The sequence below is a fragment of the Pseudonaja textilis genome, chromosome 13 (assembly GCF_049901715.1).
Source record: "Pseudonaja textilis isolate UNSWEBS1 chromosome 13, rPseTex1.2, whole genome shotgun sequence".
NCBI lineage: Eukaryota > Metazoa > Chordata > Lepidosauria > Squamata > Elapidae > Pseudonaja > Pseudonaja textilis.
The window spans coordinates 15,959,021-15,981,631 of NC_142002.1; the positions used below are offsets into that span (position 1 = coordinate 15,959,021).

At 48.7% G+C, this 22,611-nt stretch overlaps 1 protein-coding gene across 2 annotated transcripts in view; it reads right to left on the minus strand.

The window, feature by feature from the left end:
• TRIP4 (thyroid hormone receptor interactor 4) overlaps positions 1-22,611 on the minus strand; it is a 38,161-nt gene that overhangs the window by 2,113 nt on the left and 13,437 nt on the right. Inside the window, exons 10-12 of one of the 2 annotated variants that reach the window (XM_026709633.2) lie at positions 21,622-21,746; positions 17,750-17,841; positions 7,111-7,213 (exon numbers count right to left, since the gene is read on the minus strand). In XM_026709633.2, the coding sequence (XP_026565418.2) occupies positions 7,111-7,213; positions 17,750-17,841; positions 21,622-21,746 (320 nt within the window). The remainder of the gene's footprint in view (positions 1-7,110; positions 7,214-17,749; positions 17,842-21,621; positions 21,747-22,611) is intronic. The other variant, XM_087941466.1, reaches the window with a different exon arrangement.

Sequence of the window (22,611 nt, forward strand, 5' to 3'; positions counted from 1 at the left end):
GCCCAGATCTGGCTTTGAGGGACAAAGCGTCCTGTGATACATTACGGGGCTGCCAGGAACGGTCAGCCGGTGCCATCGCACCATTCAGCCAAGCCGTCTGCATTCTGCTCTCTTGGACTGAGCAAGTGGGTCGGCTGCCCCGAGGCTCCTTGGCTTGCAAGGCCCACGGCTCCTCTTCCTTCCCCACTGGCAGGAGGGCTCTGCCACTTCTCTAGCGCCGCCTGGCACGTCAGAGGAAAGCGGCTGCCAAGTGGAAAGGCTGATGTTGCCTAGCTTTTTCTTTCTTTCTTTCTTTCCTTCCCTCCCTTCCTTCTTCGCTCACCCACTCACTCTCTCCCTTTTTTCCTCCTTCCCTCCTTCTTTTCTTTCTCTTTCCCTCCCTCCCTTCTTCACTCACCCACTCACTCTCATCCTTTTTTTTTCCTCCCTTTTTTCCTCCTTCCCTCCCTCCCTTTTCTTTTTCTCTCCCTTCCTTCTTCACTCACCCACTCACTCTCACCCTTTTTCTTTCCTCCCTCCCTCTTTTTCCCTCCTTCCATCCCTCCCTTCTTCCTTTCTTTTTCCCTCCCTTCCTTCTTCACTCACCCATTCACTCTCACCCTTTTTCTTTCCTCCCTCTTTTTCCTCCTTTTCCTCCTCCCTTCTTCCTTTCTTTTTCTCTCCCTTCCTTCTTCACTCACCCACTCATTCTCACCCTTTTTCTTTTCTCCCTCCCTCCCTCTTTTCTTTCTTTCTTTCTTTCTTTCTTTCTTTCTTTCTTTCTTTCTTTCTTTCTTTCTTTCTTTCTTTCTTTTTTCTTTCTTTCTTTTTTTCTTTCTTTCTCTCTCTCTCTTTCCTTCCTTTCTCTCCTTCTTCCCTTTCTTGATGAAGGGCAGCTAAGGAGGTGTGTTGGTGCAGCGGCTTAAAGATGCTGCATCTGCCCACCAGAAATGTTCAAGCCCTGGTAGCACTGCAGGATGGAGTGAGCTCCCATCACTCGCCTTTAGCTCCTGCCCTACCAACCCAGCAGCTCGAAAGCGTTATTGTGAGTAGATCAATGGGTACTATTCTGGTGGGAAAGGCTAACTGCGCAAGGAGAACGGGAGCCGCCACTGGACCTGCTTGGACACGAGGCGAGATTGGTGGAAGACGTCACCAACCTGAATGCCGCTAGCCAGATGGTGCGTGCTACTTTGCCGCCCCCCTTTCCCCCGTGACACACCGTGGATAAGCACGCAGGCGCAAAAGCAAACAAGCTAGCAATTAGACTGCCAGGACTCCTCTGTCAAGTGTAAACCTCCTTGACAAATGCATGCCATGCAGAAATATTGTAAAAGTGGGCAGATACTTCCCTACAGGAGGAAGAGCACGTTGGGGCAGAGAAGGCACAGAATAGGCCCTAGTCCACACCCTTTGTGGCCAGGCTTCCATTTTTGCATGCCAGACATGCGCTAATGCTTTCCAATGCTGGCTGTATTTATTTATTTCCCCTCACCTGCCTTAAGCAGCCGTCCTTGGCCCACTGCCTAAAAACAAGCCAGGAATATTTGTCAACAGCTTGCCAGGGACCTTCCAGTCTGAAACCAACCGAGCCCTCGGGGAGGCGAGGGAAACCATCACGACTGATAGAAACAGACAAGACTTTGATTCGGGGAGGGAGAAAGTTGATCTCCCAAGGAGAGAGGCACACCACAACAGTCACCGCTCCGGCAAAGAAGCTGAACCGAGATCAGCCGGGCGCGTTCCTGTTCAGGGCCGTGTTGCCGCCACAGCTGCCCGGATCAGCTCTCACAACAACAGGCTCTCTGCTTCGTGAGACAAAGCCACCGTGGGTGTCAGGAAATCAAGCCACATCGAGTCACATGCACCAGTGTGTCTACTACAAACACAGAAGGGTGAGCCGCTGTAGACGAGGCCGCCTCTGCAGAGATACCAAGGCTGTTTCCCAACAGTGGAGACTGGAGTGATTTTACCATACATGTTTTTTGACCGCAATCATACGATGGCAGGGCAGGGGATGCCTGCAGCAGATCCCCCCGCCACCCCGAAGAAGAAATAATGAAAAAGGATCGATATATTAACCCCAAGATGAGCTCTGATGTTCGTTTAACACCTCAGACTCCATATTTAAACCCCCCCCTCCTTCAAAAGCAAGGGAGGGGGATATTTTGCTGATCGCCAAGGAATTTGGTTACTTTGGAGGGCTCAGAACAAAGGGCCACGAATTTCGCCATTCCAAACACGCTGGAGATACGAAAGGAGGAGCAGCCCTCTTTGGAAATCACACCTCCGCAGTTACTGAAATTGTTTCTGGCATTGTTCACCGTCTCGCTCGGAACGGTTCAAAGGCAGAGAGCCAAAAAAAAAGAAGAGGAAAAGAAAAGGAGGGAAAATGTGATGGGATCTATCTGTGGATCAGAAAAGTTGGAGATTAAGTGTCGGTGACGCAGCAGATTAGAAGCTGAATTCGGACATTTCGAACTAACCAACAGGGGGTTGTTTTCTCTTGAATCAAGTCCACAAAAATTGCTTTCCCAGCAGGAAACGGTTAGGATTGGAAGATCAGACAAATCCTGACCCATGAAATCACATCAACTCCAATTCTTCTGATCAAACCATGTGGCTGTATAGTGTTCTTTACAGACAAATGTTCATTAAATCTACGACAGGAAGTTACTCGTCCAGATCTACAATTATCACAGACCAGTTCCTTTCTTATTCTCCCCCTTCCTTTTCAGGGTCTGCCTTCAAGGAACATTCTGCGGTTTGTTAAACCACAGTTTCCTGTGATTTCCAAAGTAGGAAACTGCTTTAAGGACCACTTACAAACCAAGATATCAAGCCAGAATTTTCCTTGAATCAGGACATCTAAAGATGAGAGGAAAAAAGGAAGAAGAAAGGAGGACTTGTGGAAGCCCAAGGCTTATTTCCCCATTTCAATTAAACCGCTGATGCAGGAAATGATCAGGCTGAGCCTGAGGAAGGTGTCAAATGCGTCATCAATCTCGTGTCCCTTTGCACCCACAAGAGATCTAAGTCCAGGCCACCTTGAATTCCTTTTGCTCTTATCCCCTGCTAATTTCCCTTGGCTGCTAGTAGTTGCAATTCTTGTAGAGAGCTTAAGCTTACAATAAATCTTGATACTGAATCTTGATTTGAACTGCCTGGATCTCCTGATTTTCCTGGCATTTGACAACTGATTAAACAGGAAATCTGCAAGGTTTTTTTCTTTCTTTCTAGGGAAAGTCTTGGGAAAGCCTCACAGTTTTGTGGCCAGCAAAGAATATGGATCGTCCTGGTATTGTGATGACCCCAAAGGGGCGTGGCACAAAGGCAACACGGTCACATAAGTAAGAAAAGTCCCTTTAATACCTCCAACTTTGCCCCCAATGTCCAGTTACGTTCAGCTAGAGAAAAAAAACTCTCCCAAGAACAGTCTTTAAGTGGAGGAAATTCAGTCCGAAAACAAAGTACATACAAACTGTAAATAAAAATCCACACAAATCATGCTGCAGCAATTAACTGGACAGAGCATGAGAAGGAATTGCAGACTTCAAAGGCCAACAAAACACACACAGTTGGGAAGATGCCTGGAACCAAGAGAAGCCTCGACAAAACAAGATAATACACGATTTGTTTCCAATAAGTTGCTGTGCGCAAACTCCCTTTTTAAACACTGTGTTCCCAGCTGCAGCTAATGAAGGGAATCAGGGCCCTTTCCTTCCCCGTAAGCCATGCAACTCATGTTGCTCCCTCCTCCGTTCCTTCCAGCATGCCCTAGGATGAAGCAGGCTGGGCCTGGGTCTTCTTTTGAATTCCCTCTCCCTTGCTCTACCTCTCCCCTGCTCTGCCCAGCCGGACTGTGCCCTTCCCCAGTTTCTTCCACGGCCAATGGAACCACACTCCTACTTCCTGTCAGCTGCTCACCCTCCCCCTCGGAATCAGATTCCAACAGGGGATGACAGATATACTCAGTACTTTTGAAATTTGACCTGGTGTGTTTCTGTGTGTTTTAAAGTACAACGTAGATATTAAAGTACTTTTAAAATCGTAATGCAAAATTTTGCTCCCACATTTCTACAGCAGGATCCTGCTGAGTTCTAGATTACAACGAGTCTAGAGATGTATTTTGACCAAAGGCTGCCTTCCTCATAAAGCGGTCCTCTCTGAGGACCGCTTAATGTGCAATATATCTTTGTTTCCTTAGAGCAAGAAAGCACAGGGATAATCTCGCAGACAAATCCTTTTACGTGGGATAAAAGCTGGGTTGCTTTGACAGTTTCTAAAGGAGGCGCAACAAAACAAAGTCAACTCACTGTGCTAGGAAAAATTAAAGACAGCTTCGCTACGCAGAAAGGATATCCGTGTCGGAAACTGCCACAAGTGGAATAACTCTGGTGCTTCATAGGAAATGTAAGACCAAATCAAGGTAATTAGACAAGCGCCGATGTTGCATGGCGACTGTAATTATTGCTATCATTTTTATCAGCGGTAACTGCTAGACAGGTGAGAGAACACTATACCAAAGGGAGGCAATTGTTCATGCATCCTAAGTACAACAGAACTGTTCCAGAACTTAAGCCAGGTAAGAATTCAAGATTCCTCCCTTCCATTCTCTACGTACCCATCCAAATGTTGCTTCTCACACCAACCGAGAGTTTTCCAGAGAAACAGATTTGGGGGAAGAGCAATGACCTTTCCCCCAGCAGTTTCCTGATCACACTTGAATGTCAGTTTTGTAATTAATTCCCCACCAAACTGGAGTCTACTGAACTCCAGCTGGGCCAAATGGCGCTATAAACGTCTTTCTACTTCCAGGGGGGACAAGCGAAAGTTGTACTTAGCCAGGAGTGAGCTTTGTTCTCTGGGGTAAGAGAACAAAAAGCGGAAACTGAAACACTCAAGGGAACATTCCCGGCATGAAAACAGCACAGGGAGTCCTCAAGTTACAACTGCAACGGAGCCCAAAACTTCTGTCACTGAGCAAGACAGTCATTGAGTGAGTTTGTCCCATTTTACGACCTGTTAAGTGAACCACCACAGCTGCCAAATCAGCAACACGGCTGTTAAGTGAATCAGACTTTCCCATGGATTTTGCTCATTGGAAGATCACCAATGGGGAATTGCAGGACACTGCAGCCATCATCAATACCTGCCAGTTCAGTGGTGCTATTCTACCGGTTCGGCCCGGTTCTAGCGTACCGGTAGCGCTGAAGATTAGCGGAGACCAAACCATTTCTCTCCTACGCTCTGCTGTTGGGTCCACCTGGGCTCCCATATTCTCACCCTTATTCCCTGCTTTTGAAGCGCAGTTGCTTTGCGCGGCACAGCACACTGCTGCGTATCAGTTGCTGAAGCGACAGGGAGAGTGAAGGGTTGCAGGAGGTGAGCAGGAAAGTGCCTGTGCAAAGTGCGCATTTGCGTGTGTGCGCGCGCAAAGCATGCCCACCAAGCCACGCCCACCGAACCAGTGGTAAACCGCTTTGCAACCCACCACTGTGCCAGTTGCCAAGCGCCCAAATCCTCAGCGCTATGTGACCATGGGGCTGTGGCAACAATTAGTCATGAGCCCCTTTTTTTCAGTGCCGTTGCAACTTTGGTTACTCAACGAACGGTTGTAAGTCAAGAGCTACCTGCATATCGAGAGCCTTCAAGCAGGGACTTTAGGGCAGGGGTGGTGGTGCGTACTGGCTGGGGAATTCTGGGAGTTGAAGTCCACAGGTCTTCAAAGTAGCCAAGATTGGACACTCCTGTTTTTGGGGCATCAGGGATGGGAGTGGAAAACATGCAGACAAGGGCAGAGCTTGCCCGAGAAGCAGCTGCAAAGATGGGCTTGGGTTTGCCTGGGAAGTTGCTGGCCCCCCCGCAGCTGCTGCCTGCTCCTTGTCCCACACTGCCTGCCAGGACTGTGTAGCTGTCCGGTAAGTCTAGGAGACACCCCTGAAGAAGGAAAGGAAAGGAAAGGAAAGGAAGGGAAGGGAAGGGAAGGGAAGGGAAGGGAAGGGAAGGGAAGGGAAGGAGGAAGGAAGGAAGGGAAGGGAAGGGAAGGGAGGAGAAGGAAAGGAAAGGAAAGGAAAGGAAACGAAGGGAAGGAAAGAAGGAAGGAAGGAAGGAAGGAAGGAAAGAGAAAGAAGGAGAGAGAGAAAGAAAGAAGGAAGGAAGGAAAGGAAGGAAGGAAGGAAGGAAGGAAGGAAAGAGAAAGAAGGAGAGAGAGAAGGAAGGAAGGAAGGAAGGAAGGAAGGAAGGAAGGAAGGAAGGAAGGAAGGAAGGAAGGAAGGAAAATAGAGTTTGAAGGGATCTCGGAGGTCTTCTAGTCCAATCCCAGCTCAAGCTGGAAACCTGATGCCATTCACACAAATGGCTGTCCACTCTCTTGATAAGAACCTCCAGTGAAGTGGCATCAAGGAAGGAAGGAAAATAAGGGTTGGAAGGGACCTCGGAGATCAAATGGACTCCCTGAAGAAGGAAAGGAAAGAAAAGGAAAGGAAATGAAGGGAACGGAAGGAAAGGAAAGAAGGAAGGAAAGGAAGGAAGGAAGGCAGGAAGGAAAGGAAGGAAGGGAAGGAAGGAAGGGAAGGAAAGGAAAGAAGGAAAGGAAGGAAGGAAGGGAAGGAAAGAAAGGACGGAAGGAAGGGAAGGAATGGAAGAGAAGGGAAGGAAAGGAAAGGAAAGGAAAGGAAAGGAAAGGAAAGGAAAGGAAAGGAAAGGAAGGGAAGGAAGGAAGGAAAGGAAAGGGAGGAAGGAAAAGAAGGAAGGGAGGAAAGGAAGGAAGGAAGGGAGGGAAGGAATGGAAGAGAAGGGAAGGGAAGGAAAGGAAAGGAAAGGAAAGGAAGGGAAGGGAAGGGAAGGAAGGAAAGGAAAGGGAGGAAGGAAAAGAAGGAAGGGAGGAAAGGAAGGAAGGAAGGGAGGAAGGGAAGGAAAGGAAGGAAGGAAGGGAAGGAAAGGGAAGGAGGAAGGAAGGAAGGCAGGAAGGAAAGGAAGGAAGGGAGGGAAGGAAAGGAAAGAAGGAAGGAAAGGAAGGAAGGAAGGGAAGGAAGGAAGAAAGGGAAGAAAGGAAGGAAGGGAAGGAAAGAAAGGACGGAAGGAAAGGAAGGGTCATTGTGCCAGCTTCCTCCCTCCTTCAGTACTTACAGAGTTTATGTTTGCCCTTGATGGGGAACTTAATAACCATCTCCTGGGGGTTAGAACAGATGAAGACAAATGGAGAGGCCGACTCCTGGCTCAGCTGGGGATGCTAGAAGGGGGAAAGAAAGAAAAAAAAACGGGGGGTGGGGGGAGAGAACAAAAACAGCAACGTTACAAATAGGTTATCAGCGCCACAGTAAGTCAAGGGAACAGAACTACCTACCGAGGAAACGCTAGGCGAATGGAGGGGAGGAAGCGTTTGAAGCGCGGCCAAGCGAGCTGAAACGCAAAGCCTGGGAGGAGGAGCCTCCCCCCCCCCGACATCTCTTGACATCTCTTCAAAAGGGAGACCCGGATCGAAGGGAACCACAACTGCGCCAAGACCAACCCCAGCAGCCAGTTCTAAAAACCAGGGCTAGAATCAACCTTGGGAGAGATTTTACGCTGCGAAATTGCAGCCTGGAAGAGTTTTTTTTGAACCCTCTTCCCTTCTTTTGAGCTTCTTCAAACTAACAAAAGTGGACAGAACGAGCCCCAGGTTTCTGATTGGAGAGAAAGCAGGTTGAGCTAACCAGGGCAAAGACGCCCCCAAGATGGTCAGTGACGTTTAAGATGGCACCACCGTTCAACTACCCCAAAGGATGTCACATAGGAGAAAGCGGAGTAGGCTGTAATTCCGTAATCCCTGACAGTGCAGCGTAGAAGTTGTTTAAATGTCAGGATTTAAAGTTGTAGGAAGACGAGAGTCAGTCTGAATAGTAGGAGAACATTCCAAGCACAGAATAATTTGATGTTAGAATCAACTAGCCGGAGGTGGTGGCCTCCCTTTCACTGGATGTTTCCGAGCAGAATCTAAACGCTCTTCTATGAGGAATAGCTTCATTTGGATTTGTGCAGCGAACAGAGGATGGCATTTTTCCATCTGAAGTGCCCTTTCCAAGCTTATAAGGTTGCAGCCGTTAAAAAAATTAAATGTTATAGAGAAACAATCGTAGGAACATTGTTTGGGCCCATCGTCATCATTAACCGCACCTCCTCTTAAAGACCTGTGATTTAAAAAAAAACGACAGAAGGAGGAAACAGATGGCTATTTTCCCCCTCCTCTCCCAAAATTTGCAATAATAATAATAATAATAATAATAATAATAATAATAATAATAATAATAATAGTCGCTGACAAGATCACCATTGGTCAGCTGCAGAAGGCCACCTTACTGGGATCTGCTTGCATAATCTGCCGATACATCACGCAGTCCTAAACGCTTGGGAAGGGTTCGACTAGTGATTTGTCATACAAAACCCAGCATAGTTATCTCGTTTGCTGTGTATACTGTCATTTTTGTGTACAATAACAACAATAACAATAACAATAATAATAATTTATCATTGTACATATATACACAGTATGCACATACAACGAAGTCACAAAACACCCAGAGACCAGACCCAACATACACACACACACGACAATCCCCAAACACGCCACCATCCACCAAAATTTTCCGCCCCCTAAAAACACACAAGCATCCACACCATAGACCAAGTAATCTGGTCCAACGGCTCACTGATGGTGGTCCTTAAATTCATTGTCAAGGGCAATTATAGCTCTGGGATAAAAACTGTCCGGAAAACGTGTGGTCCAAGTTTTCATTGTTCTGCATCTTCTGCCAGAAGGCAACAGTTCACAAAGATTGTGAGCAGGATGGGAAGAGTCTCTGAGAATGTGGTGGGACTTCCTCAAACAGCGAGATGAGAAGGTGTCATCCAGGGCTGGGAGCTGGAGCCCAATGATATTCTGGGCAGTTTGAATGATTCTCTGTAGAGCTTTTTGTCCGCTGCAGAGCTGCTCCCGTACCATGCAAGGATGCCGTATGTCAGGACACTCTCAGTGGTGCTGCGGTAGAAGGACCGAAGTCGATGCCGAGATAGATTTATCTTCCTGAGCATTCTCAGGAAGTGCAGCCTCTTCTTCTGTGCCTTCTTCACAAGCATGTTAGCCTTCATAGTCCATGAGAGGTCCTCCGACATAGAAGTGCCCAGAAATTTAAAACTCCCAACCCTCTCCACCTCCTCGCCATTTTTGGAAGTTCTTCTCCAGCAGGGACATTTGCCACAAAGCAGGCACAATACTGGCGGCAGCAGATAACCTTCTCACCGCCATGAGGGATTGCTCTTTGAGGGGGACTAGTAGGACATCCAAAACGATGCTTCCTTGGGGGGGAAGGAGCACGATAAGCATGGATGTCCCTACCCCAGCCACCATATTGCCAATGTCAGAAGCTCTATGCGCAGGACAATCATGGAGGGTGACCTTATTGCTTGCGCAGATGGCTATAGCAGAAGGCACCCTTCCTGCACGGAGGCCTCAAAGCCACTGGGAACATGAAAATATCTTCAACTGTGAAATGTCAGCTGCTGGAACATCATGTGTGGGCGGCAATGGGGAAGCTGAAAAGGGCAGCTGCGTTATGAGGGCCCCTCCGTGGTTGAGGTGGCTTTCCCCTTCTTCTCACATGATCTTCTCCACAGCATGTGCACAAAATTGGCTCATGGAGCCAGCAGGAAAACCAATAGCAATCGCACTTAAGACGTGTATATACCATTTCACGGTGCTTTCCAGCCTTCTCTAAGCATTTGATACAGCGGTGGCATTCAAATTTTTTTTTTTATTACCGGTTCTGTGGGTGTGATTTGGTGGGCATGGCATGGCGTGGCTTGGTGGGCGTGGCAGGGGAAGGATAGTGCAAAATCCCCATTCCCTCCCCACCCCACTAACCTGCTTTCCAGCTCCCTTCTCCTGTGCAGGGCAACCAAAGAAGACCCAGCCGATCAGCTGGGGCTCAATGGGAGGCAGAGAATAGATGGGGCCGGGGCCAGTCAGAGGTGGGATTTGCCGGTTCTCCGAACTATTCAACATTTCCTCTACTGGTTCTCCAGAAATGGTCAGAACCTGTTGAATATACCACCTCTGGTTTGACAGAGTCAGCCTATTTGCCCGCAGCAACCTGGATCCTCATTTTACTGACCTCGGAAGGTTGGAAGGCTGAGCCTGGTGAGAATCAAACTGCTGGCAGTGGGCAGAATTAGCCTGCAATACTGCACTCCAACCACTGAGCCACCATGGTGCACCTCTGAGGCAAGGAAGGAATCCGTAAAACGGAGCAACTTTCCACAAGCGGAAAAGGATGCAGTTTTGACCATTGGCACCCGTGAGCTCAGCCAGAAAGCCTCAGCATACCAAGACTGCCCCGTACAAAAGGCCATTCAGAAGGAATTCATTTTAAGGCGGAATCCTGTATTGGCTGCCGAACGCTCCAAAGAACCAAGTCTAAATCAAATTAACCAATGTTTTTCCCTTGACCCAATACGGCACCTAGGAAGGGGGAAACCCCCACCCCCGGGCTCCTTTTGTGGTCATGAGATTCTCTCTCTCTCTCCTTGCCTCTTTGCCCCAGCTGCAAAATGGCTGCTGCACCCAGCTGTTTAAAGGGTAAGAACACTGGGGCCCGTCAGCTCTCAACAGAAAGGCGTCACCGATTTGATTTATTAATATCCCATCACCTTCATTTTTATAAATAACGCCTCGATTTACAAAAGTTCATTTAGTGACAGTTCAAAGTTACCACAGCATTAAAAAAAAGGGGGACCGTCAGCATTCCAGAAAACCTCAACTCCATCAAATAACTCCTCAACCAGGTCCAAGACCCAATCGCTTCTCACCCAGGTGCAGAAATAACATGACCTTAACCTAGAAGAAGAATGCTATTATGTCTAATCACATACACTTCAAGAAATCCCCTCCTCCCATTTTCCCAGGCTCAAGAATGTGACAGCGTGGAAGCGACTGGTGCTAATATGGCTTCCAAAGCTGACAGGGACTTTTTTTTCCCCTCGTGTTTTTCACTCTTATGACTGTTGCAGCATCCCCAAACGCTTGGGAATCGACTCACATTTATTGACAGTCGCAGTGTCCCGGTGTGTGTGTGTGTGTGTGTGTGTGTGTATGTCACGTGATCCCCGTTTGCGACCTTCTGACGAGCGAAATCTACGGGGAAGCCAGATTCGCTTAACCAGCATGTCACTAACATAACCACAGCAGGCATCCCCTTAAACAACGGTCGCAAGACAAGGTTTGTAAAACAGGGCGAAACTCGCTGAACAAAATGCCTCGCTTAGCAACAGAAATTTAGGGGCTCTAAATTTCTGTTATGGTCGTACGGAGGGTTAGGAAGGAGGGAATGGGGATGTGTGAAGGCTGGTGGTATTTTCAGGAGCCCCCCTGCCTGGATTGTGAGAAAGTTTCCAGGTGAGAAACAAGCGAGAAAGGAACGGTGGAGAAACGCCGCTAACGAAGGACGGGACTAATCCAAAGGGCCTGGTGACGAAGCGAAGCGGCATTCGAGACCTCAACCGCTGAGGTTGCAAACCACCGTCGTGCTGTGCTATTGAAGGCGGGCAGTGTCTCCCCTGGAGACTGTCAAGAGCTTTCTACCTGCCGCTCAAATATAACAAAAAACAGGCCAGCCAGTGGTTTTTGGCTGCTTTGATGGGGAGATGCAAAAGAGCCCCACCGGGCCACTTCACTTCACGTGCTCCTCATCACGCACTTCATGTGAGCTCCCTTCGCTCTCTTCACCGGCGGCCAGGAGCCGATTCCTTGAGCTGGAACGGGGGCAAAGGAGGCGAGGCACCCTGGCTAATCTGGCTCTCCCTCGCCCTTATCAGCGGTTAAGGCGGGAGCCGGAGTTCGTCCCTGGCTAGGGTCAAGGGAGGATCTGCAGAGGCGAGACAGGACTGGAACCACGGAAGCTTTGCTGGCTTGGAAAACCGTGGAGCTGACAAATGTAAAATAGCAAATGAAGGAATGGCAAACACAAAGGCAAAAGAGAGGATTACGATGGACGCCGGCATTAAAAAGACGACAATGCCCCTCTCCTCTTCCAGCACATCTAAAGTCTAACCCAAAGGCAATAGGATTTCACATTTACGACTGTTCCAGCGTCCCCATGGGGTCAGCAGGTGACCCAAATTCAAATGCTTGACAATTGACTCCTACCTTGGGATCCTTTTGGCAAGCAAAGGAAAGTCAGATTCCCTTAACTAACTTAATGGCTGCAGCGCTTCACTTAACAACAGTGGCAAGAAAGCCCGTAAAAACAGGACGAGGTTCCCTTAACCACGGTCTCACTTTAAGCACAGAAATTTGGGGCTCAATTATGGGCATAAGCCAAGGATCACCTGTATTCTAGCTGGTGGTTATGACTTCCTGTTCATTTGGATCGTTTCTCCCTTAAGCCAGCTGAAGGTTTAAACCAGCCTCCAACAGGGTGGAATGGAAAATTGTCTATGCAGCAACAGATGAATTAGTTCTTCTTTCACTATTTCTCAACGACTTAAAGTGGTGTTTTTTTTTCCTGTCATTTGGAAACCAGATGTTCTTTGTATAGTAATTTTTTTTAAAAAAAAAGTCCAAGTAATGCTCACTTTCTTGAAAAATGAACTGGAAAGCAAACCCTGAGGAGGTGTGTGGGGGAGGGAAACTTATAGCTGTGATGGCGAATCAATGGCATTCGCGCCAGAAGTGACTCTGCGGATACGCGAGCCATCGCCGTAGCTCAGTTCCACTCTGCATGTGCGCACGCCTCCCGCCAGGCAGCTGATTTCCGGGTATCTGCTGTGTATGTATGGGGGGCAAGGCGCATGCAGGAGATGCATGTGGATGCACGGGGGGGGGGGCAGAGGAGAGCGGGGGAGTCACACGTGCATTGCATTATGGGTGCAGGCGCGCAACGACAAAAAGGTTAGCCCTCACAGCCCGATTGCAACCGCTATTTTATCCTGACGACAATTCTGCAAACGCATACGTGTCAAGGTGGCTAAAGGCCAGGGGTGGGTTTCTACCGGTTCTGTCCACCTCTGTAGAACCAGCAGCTCTGAAGAACAGCAGACACAGAACCGGTTCTATCTCTGCTGATGTTTTTGCCTGACCTTTATTTCCTGATTTTTTCAACTTCAGCTGCCGTGAGAGGCACAGCTGCAATTAAACAAGCAGGAAAAGAGGACTGTCTCAAAAGGCTGCTTCTCTGCACGCAGTGTGCTGATGACGATTTACAGGCATGCAGCGTGCAGGGAAGCACCTCATAAATCACCGAACCTCATAAATCACCGAACCGATAGTTAACCCTGTCGGATCCCACCCGTGCTAAAGGCACGAATGAAAGGGGCACCACTTTCCTTCTCGGTTCCGCATGCTGGCGGCCGCAACGACGTTAAGGAAGCTTGCACGTCCGGTGTCTGTGGAACGGGCTTGGCGACTGCCAAAAATAAGACCCGCATAAGGCGATCTTCCCCAGGCCACGGAGAGATGCCTTTTTAGCGATCGGCTTGGCTTTACTCAACAGATGTTAGAGCAGCAGGGAAGCCTGCATGAACCCAGCAGCTGATGTTCGGCTGAAACTGGGGAAGTTATAAATAAAGAGACTCACACCATTACAGGCTTCCAAGCGCAAGGGTACCCTTTGCTTGAGAAGCAGGACACAGCCAATTGGCTTGCTCCGCCATCCAATTTCTCTAACATAAACTGCCTGCTGGTTGTCAAGATGTGGAGCGCCTCTGATCTGAAGCTTTTTCAGGGATGTGTTTAATCTATTGGCCTCTCGCCTGAAAAGGAGAAGGGGAGGGGAATCCGGGTTCTCAACCCACAGGACGTTCAGATAACAGATAATCAGACTTGGAAGGGACCTTGTAGGTCATCTAGTCCAACCCCCCTGCCCAAGCGGGAGACTCTACACTATTTCTGACAAATGGCAGTCCAATCTCTTCTTGAAAGTCTCAAGTGATGGCGGTCCCACAACTTCCGAGGGCAACTTCTGTTTCATGGGTTGATTGTTCTCACTGTCAGAAAATTCCTCCTTATTTTCAGGTTAAATCTCTCCTTGTTCAGTTTCCATCCATTGTTCTTTGTCTGGCCTTCAAGTGCTTTAGAAAATAGCTTGACCCCCTTCCTCCTCTCTGTGGCAGCCCCTCAAATATTGGAAGACTTGCTATCCTGTCTCCCCTGGTCCTTCTCTTCACTAGACTATCCAGGCCCAGTTCCTGCAACCGTTCGTTGTATGTTTTAGCCTCCAGTCCCCTAATCCTCCTGGTTGCTCTTCTCTGCATCTCTTTCTAGAGTCTCAATATCTTTTTTATAACGTGGTGACCAAAACTGGATGCAGTACTCTAGGTGTGGCCTTACTAAGGCTTTATAGAGTGGTATTAGTACTTCCCTTGAACTTGACTGTATCCCTCTGTTAATACAACTTAGGATTGCATTAGCTTTTTTGGCTGCTCGGCAGGCTCTTCGCCTATTCCGGCATCAGACGATGCATCGGCTTCTAACAAGCCTGGCTACTTTGACGAGAAGACAACGTAGAGCAGGATGTGTCAAGCGCAGAGGCCCACGGGCTGGATCCACCCGCAGGAGCCCACCCTAGGAACTCTGAAGGACCAGGTCCTGGTGCCTCTGCCGGCGAAAATGGAGCTCAGGACAGCCACGCAAAGCAGTCCCGGGCTCCGTTTTTGGCTGCGGTGGTCCCCTGCAGCCCTTTACCAGCTCCGTTTTCCCTGGCAGAGGGCTGCAGGAGGCCTTCGTGGCTGAAAACGGAGCTTCGATGAGGGACGTCGAGCTGGCCACGGCCCCCCCCCGCAAAGGCCAAACACACAACCCTCAATGAAGTTGAGTTTGACACCCCCGAAGTAGAGATAAGGAGCAACGTTCTTACGTGGCCAGAAGAAATCACCAATCAACAGCGGCCTGTCCCCGAACAGCTAAAGCAGGAATAGGAAACTACAAGAGCCAGAAGTCCCTCCCATGAACAAGACAGTCTGGAGCTTGTAGGAATTGCTTACACGATCCCGACATAACCGAGTAAGACGCAAAGGAACTTGGATTCAATCCATGGCAGACGAACCAGTCTGGCTGGTCACCCTGTTCCTTGGGGAGTTGCTTGCTAACGCAGGCCAAGCCGTGCTTGCAACTTCAGATGCAAAAAAAAAAAAACCCAAGCAAGGCCCAGCTGAGGAGGTGCTCCCGCAAGAAGCCGAAAACGCAAACTTGCAGCGCTGTGGAATCCACGCGAGGCCGCGCAGGAGGCACCTCACCTTTCAGAAGTTCACGGAGGACGAAGAATGTGGGACGTTCATTCACCTTCTCATCCCTACCACGCCCCCAGGCACCTGGAAATGGAGTCATGGGGGGGGGGGGGCTCTAACAAATGGGGAGCCCCGGTAATCTCAAGAGTTATAAATATATGCCCACCTCACCCAAAGGAATAGAAAACATCTGCTGAACGTCTCAGGAGGTGGAGAGAGAGAGGAGGGGCGAGCGCTTTGTGACAGCTCCCTGTTTTGGAATAAATCCCCCCCCCCTCCCGCAAGGAAACCCCCCTCCCAGCCTTCCAGAGAACAGTTAAGATTTGGCTCTTGCAGATTAAAGAGCTGGGCTGAGATGATTCTCCCCCCCATACACAGAACTGCTGCTGTGTTGTGGTTTGACTCTCACTGTGCTGGCGCTGTGTTGCATTATCACCTGATGTCATCCAGGGCCTAAGAGAACCTCGGCGTCAAGACAGCGGAGAAACCTTACACAGCTGCCAAAACCAACCACCGGGGTGTGTGTGTGTGTGTGTGTGTGTGTGTCCCACGCAAAAGCCTCTCGAGCTGTTGGGTCACTCAACGGAAGGCCCCAGAGTGCGGAGGGGGACAACGGGCTGAAGGAGGGAGGAGCTGCCTTGCAGGAACAGGTTGGGGGTTTTTTGGGGGTCTGCCTTCCGCAGGGAGGGCCACCGATTCCATCCCCCCCCCCCTGCAAGGGAAAACGTTGCTTCTGGAAATCAACCAGCAGCCAAGCCAGGTGGCAGGAGCCCCCTTTGAAAAGCGATTTCCCCGACTCAGGGAAGCTGAATTGGTGAAGCCAACAGAGAGAGAGAGAGAGAGAGAGAGAGATGATAGGAGAGAGATTTCGGATCTGCCCTGAAACCGGCCTGCAAAGGGGTACAGACAGGAAAGAGCTTGTGGCTGGTTTTGTTTGTTTCTTTGTCATTTCCACCCAAGATTCTAGCTCTTAAGAAACCCCCCTTTGCTGAGAAGAGCTTTCTAGATAGAACATCTGAGTGAGCAGAAAGTTGGAGTTTCACTTTTGTTGTTAGTTGCAAAGTCGTGTCCGACCCATCGTGACCCCATAGACGATGTTCCTCCAGGCCTTGCTGTCCTCTGTCAACTTCTGGAGTCCCTTTAAGCTCACGCCAACCGACTGCTTCCGGGACTCCCTCCAGCCACGTCCTTCTCTGCCAGGCCCTATTGTCCACAATCTCTTCTCCAGGGAGTCCTTCCTTCTCAATGAGGTGGCCAGAGTCTTTTGACTTTCCTCTATAGGATCTGGACTTCTCAAGAGCAAATCTCCTCTAGGACTGACCGGTTGGATCGCCTTCCACTAAACGCAACCCAAATCCTTCAGTGTGGCATTGAATTACTCGTGTTCCCAGAGCGGCAGGTTGCCAACTGGCTGCCCAGCCCTGCTCAAAAAACAGGCGGCTGTTCCGAGGACTGGCTGTGAAACGTATCCCTTGCGAGTAAAGTTTCAGTCTTTAAGCCCCTGGATCTCCTGACAGATTCCAGCGAACGCCCAAGGAATTGTGGCTGGTGGGGGAGAAGAGCCCACCCTTTGGAATAGGATGACACCCCCCCCAGGCTGAAAGAAGCCCCACCCCCACCCTCCTGGCCTTGCCAAAGAGCCTGAAAACCTGGTTCTGCCAACTGGTTTGGGGCCCCGATGGGGACGCCCCATTTTTTGGAGCTGGCTAATAAATTAGTAGGAGATTCTCATCTCCTGTTCTGTCCAAGCCCTGGTTCTTTTTTTAATCAGTTTTAATATTAGTTTTATTGTTTTAACTTTCAACGCCCAATGTTTTTAAAGTTTTTAATCCTCTAATTGTTTGAGAGGTGCGGTGGCGCAACGGTTCAAATCCAGGATTGCAAGCCGATTCTGCTCACTGCCAGCCGTTCAATCCTGACGTGACTTAAGGCTGACTCAGCCTTCCGTCCCTCCGAGGTGGGTAAAATGAGGACCCAGATGGTTGGTGGGGGGAGGGGGCAAGAGGCTGATTCTGTGAACCGCTTAGAGACGGGCTGTAAAGCCCTGTGAAGCGGTATAGAAGTCTGCGGGCTGTTGCTATTTTTCTTCTGCTATTTATGTCATAGCAAGCCACCCAGAATCGCTTGTTAGCGAGATGGGCGGCGTACAAATTTAATAAATCAATCAATAATAGCTGGTGGGGGAACCCAGAGGACCTGCTGCCAATCAAAGCCTGAGTGTAGGGAAAAGGAGCAAAGATGTAACGCTCCGCTCCCCTAGTAGAACAATCTTTACATTTTCTGCATTCAAGTCCTTTGAGGATGCGTCTGTCTCCAACTGCATCCATTTTATAACTCTTTGAGGGCTGGGGAGGTGGGGGGGAAGAAAGGCCATTTATGTTTAAAGCAAGGGACAAAAGCCTCCCAGCTTCGATTACCACAACCTCCACCCCCCCCCCCCCAATAAAATAAAAAACAACAACCAAGAAACAAGTAAGGGTGGGGTTGCTGTTTTGGGTTGTTGTTCGTTCACCTGTTCCTGAAATTGCTCTTGCGACAGGCAGTCAATCAAGTCCACGCAACCGAGGAGACAGCTGGAGGGATAATCCTTGGGAAATTCCAAATCTGCGGGTAAAGCGGGAGAGAAAATTATAAGGCAAGCTCAACGCATGGGCCTCCGGTTTCTGCCGTTCTCCACATGGTCCTGATTAGCCTTTGCCAGCCCTCGCGTGGGCTCACGCCAGGCTACTTTCAACTGCTAATTTAATGGTTTGGATAAAAGGCAGGCGTTCCGAGGGAGCCCTGCCTGAAAATACCCACTTGTGGAGAAAGGCTGTCATGCCCCTGGTGGAGACTGGAGGGAGAGGAGGAACAGCCAACAGGGAGCGGAGGTGTGGCTCCGGAGGTTGTGGAGGAGGCTGGGCAGTCAGAGGAAGAGCCAGGCCCAACCTCTCTTCATCCTAGGACAGAGAGGAATGGAGAAGGGAACAACTTGGCTTGCGAGAGAGGAAGCGGCCATGATTCCCCCTCACTGGTGGCAGCTGGGGGGGGAATAGTATAACGGAGGAACGTTTAAAACACAGCGTTGCCAGAAGCAAAGCGTGTTTTATTCCAGGATGAGGCTTATCTTGGTTGCCTGAATGGACTGTGCCTTGTTATCTTCTTGAAGTTTGTAATTAATTATCCTGGTCTGCCCTGGAACTTGCTTCAGTGTTTTGGTTTTTTATTGCTCTGTTATCTGCCCTTTGAGTTTGGATGGTATTTCTTTCTTTTGGAATATTATTTTGGAAAGAGTTTAATCTCCAACTGCGAAGAATTGAACAGCGAAGCCAAGTTGGAGGCGATAAAGGAAATTTATTACGTGTGTGCTGTTTCCTGGGTCATCACAAAGGAGTTCACGGCTGCATCACGGGGACGTTAACGTCAAGGACGTTAAGCCGACTTTAAGGCAAGAACTTCCAAATTTCAACTGTTATCCTTCCGGTCACTATACAGGTAGTCCTCGACTTACGACAGTTTATTTAGCAACCATTTGAAGTTACAACGCCGTCACTGAAAAAAGGGACAGGGCTATTTATCACGCTTACAGCTGGTGTGGCATCCCCCCGGTCAGGAGATTTTACGTTCGGATGCTTGACCGCTGACTCGCATTTATGACGCTTGCAGTGTGGTTCCCGGGGTCATGTGTGATCCCCTTTTTGCGACCTTCTGACAAGCGAAGCTGATGGGGAAGCCGGATTCACTTAACAACCGTCTGACTAGTTTAACGACGGCAGCAATTCACCTAAGGAATGTGGCAAGGAAAGTCGCAAAATGGGGAAAAGCTCACTTAACCATTTTTTCCACCGAACAACAGAAATGTTGAGGTCAATTGTGGTCGTAGGTTGAGGACTGCCCGTATAATCTCCCCACAGCTTAAGGTGACCCTTTTCAGGCTCACGTTGTGTTATGCAGGCCTTCAACACTTTCTTCACGGCTAAGCGACGCCCACTCCGTCGAACCCACTTCCTGCCTTCCGATTGTCAGGTGCAGGTGACAAGGTTTCTGTCTTGAGAAGCTCACAAGACGTACTTGAGGGGAATTGAGAAATAAAAAAGGTGAAAGGACCCATAGGATTTTTTTTGGGGGGGGGGGGGGAAATGGGGCTCTTGAAAAATTGTATGTTGGGCTTATAAAAATGCAAAGAAGAAATAAAGATGTGGAGTCATGCAATGAACCAATAAGCCAGAGGATATGTGTCAAATTTCACCCTGCTAGGGTGGTTTGTGGTTTCACACACTGCACAACAAACAGTCAATTTCAGGTCAGTGTTCCTTGTTAAATAATCCATGGCTTTACATGACATAAATGTCACACGTTCATAAATAAGACATACTACGGGATCTTCTCCTTCTCCCTTCCCGTTTCTTGCCCCGTGGCTATCTTTCTCCCAAGATCTCCTTTCCTTTTAGAGCGACGTCTTGATACCGATCGAACCAAGATAAGTAAGCTTGGTTGTTTTGAAACCACTTCCGCTGTGTGGTCGTTTTCATGCATTGGAGAGTCAAACTGAAATGTTATATCATCGCAATAATGGAGTGAGAAGATGAAAGAGCAAAGAAGGTACAAACACAAAGAATGGCACCGAAGCACAAAGTTTTTGTGGAAACATTTTGAGCACTTATCCTTCCAGAGCACTATAAGCTAAAAACGGCCCTCTTAACTGTTTAAGATATAAACAGACATGAAACATAATTTAAAAAAGTAAATGAAAATAAATATATAAAACAGACATAAACTGTTTCAATTCCTTCCTTCGGGACGGCGCTGTAGGGCACTGTATGCCAAGGCAACTAGACACAGGGACCGTTTTTTTCTCTCGGGCCATCACTCTACTGAACACCTAAATCTCACAGTTCTTTCTATTGTGTACATGCATCAAACCCAAAAAGAGGTTGAGATTCTAGAAAAAGTGCAGAGAAGAGCAACCAGGATGATGAGGGGACTGGAGGCTAAAACATTCAACGAACGGTTGCAGGAACTGGGCCTGGCTAGTCTAGGGAAGAGAAGGACCAAGGGAGACATGATAGCAGTGTTTCAATATTTGAGGGGATGCCACAGAGAGGAGGAAGGGGTCAAGCTATTTTCTAAAGCATCCAAAGGCCAGCCAAGGAATGATGGATGGAAACTGAACAAGGAGAAATTCAACCAGGAAATAAGGAGGAATTTTCTGACAGTGAGAGCCATCAACTCATGGAACAAAAGTTGCCCTCAGAAGTTGTGGGAGCGCCATCACTGGAGGCTTTCAAGAAGAGACTGGACTGCCATTTGTCAGAAATGGTGTAAGATCTCCTGCTTGGGTGGGACTAGATCAGTAGTCGCCAACCAGTGGACCGGGGGTTACTGGTGATCCGTGAGAAAATGTTGGTGGTTCGCAGAGAAATGTCCCCCCCCACCAAAGCAATTAATCCAGGCTGTGCGGGAACACAAGACTGTGCTGCCCTCATGGCCCGTGGGAACACAAAGCTTGCATCATTTGCACTACGAACATGAGGTAGTGAGGGGAGGGGGGAAAGGGCAGAGGGGGGGAACTTGCCCCACTCGGGGAACTACGGGCCTTGCCTGGCCACCGGGCTGCTTCTTCCCGCTTCTTTCTTCTTCTGCTATTGGCTGCACGCAAGGAAAGCAGCAAAAGTCTTTCTTTCTCCCCCCCCCCCAAACTCCGCCAGAAATGAGTCTTTGGGACCCTGCAAGGCCTCCTGCTCCAAGAAGTTGCGCCAGCAAAGACTCATTTTTGGCAGAATTTGGGGCAGAGAAAGACTTCTGCTGCTTTCCTTGCATGAAGCCAAAAGTCTCTCTCTCTCCCTCTCTCTCTATCCCGAGAACGGAGCTGGAGACGGTTTCTTGCAATCCCAAATAAAGAACGATCGATCGGTAGGAAAACTGGGTGGGGAATTTTCCTGCAGTCTTTTGGGGGGATTTTCCCAGGGTCTCTGGTCCACGGGATTTAAAATTATGAGTTTGGTGGTCCCTGAGGTCCAAAAGGTTGGAGACCCCTGGACTAGATGACCTACAAGGTCCTTTCCAACTCTGTTAATCTGTAATCACTGCTGCTTTAGTATTAGTACTTATCCTTCTTATCTTCTTTACTTCTCTCTTTTATTAGGGTTCGTCGCAGTCAAACAAATGTTCAGCCTGGATCTGGCATTTCTGTCTTACCTATCGAGTCCTTTCCAAGGACCTGGGATAGGCTGATGTGGAATATTACTATCATTACTCCAGTGCTTCTGTACCAGAGATAAATTCCGTGTGTGTCTAATCACACTTGGCCGAATAAAGTATTCCACTTCAACTTTTTTTTTTTTTCCACTTTCCTACTAGCCTCCAGAGAAAAGAAGCCCAACCAAGACAAAGGATTAAGCTCACCTTCCTGAAGCAACATTCTGTAGGTAGCCTCCAGGTCAGAGATTTCCTGGGGGGTTGGCCTTTTCGCCGTGGCTGCTATCCATAGCCGGCCTCTGTGGGATGTGTACCAAATTCGGCCTTCCACCCTGTGGAAGAAAAGGGAAGGATCAGAAACGGAGGCTGCCTCCATATATATATATATATTTACATGTCACTCAAGGAACATTTTCTTTGAAAACCACTACATGAAATTCTGGGTCAACCTTTGGACCAAACTGAGTCTCTTCTTGAAAGCCTCAAGTGACGGCGCTCCCACAACTTCCGAGGGCAACTTTTGTTCCATGGGTTGATTGTTCTGTCAGAAAGTTTCTCCTTATTTCCAGATTGAATCTCTCCTTGTTCAGTTTCCATCCATTATTCCTTGTCTGGCCTTTGGGTGCCTAGGAGAATAGCTTGACCCCTTCCCCTCTGGGGCATCCCCTCAAATATTGGAAGACCGCTATCATGTCTCCCCTGGTCCTTCTCTTCACTAGACCAGCCAGGCCCAGTTCCTGCAACCGTTCTTCGTATGTTTTAGCCTCCAGTCCCCTAATCATCCTGGTTGCTCTTCTCAGCACTTTTTCTGGAGTCTCAACATCTTTTTTTATAATGTGGTGACCAAAACTGGATGCAATATTCTAGGTCTGGTCTTACTAAGGCTTTATAGAGTGGCCTTAGCACCTCCCTTGATCTCGATTGTATCCCTCTGTTAATGCAATTTAGGATTGCATTAGCCTCAGCAAAGGAAGAAGAAAATGGCCATGATGGAAGGACAGAGAGTCCTTAAAAAGATTGACAAACAAGGAGGTGGACAGAAGAGGCGAGATCTTCCAAACAGGTAGAGGCAGTTGGACATCTTCCCAGTTTGTCCAACAGAAACTGATGTTTATCCCTGCATATTTACCCAGGAATAATAGAAACATTTTTTTTTAATGCTGGAAAAAAGGGTTCTTTGGGGTGGGGAGGAAGGAA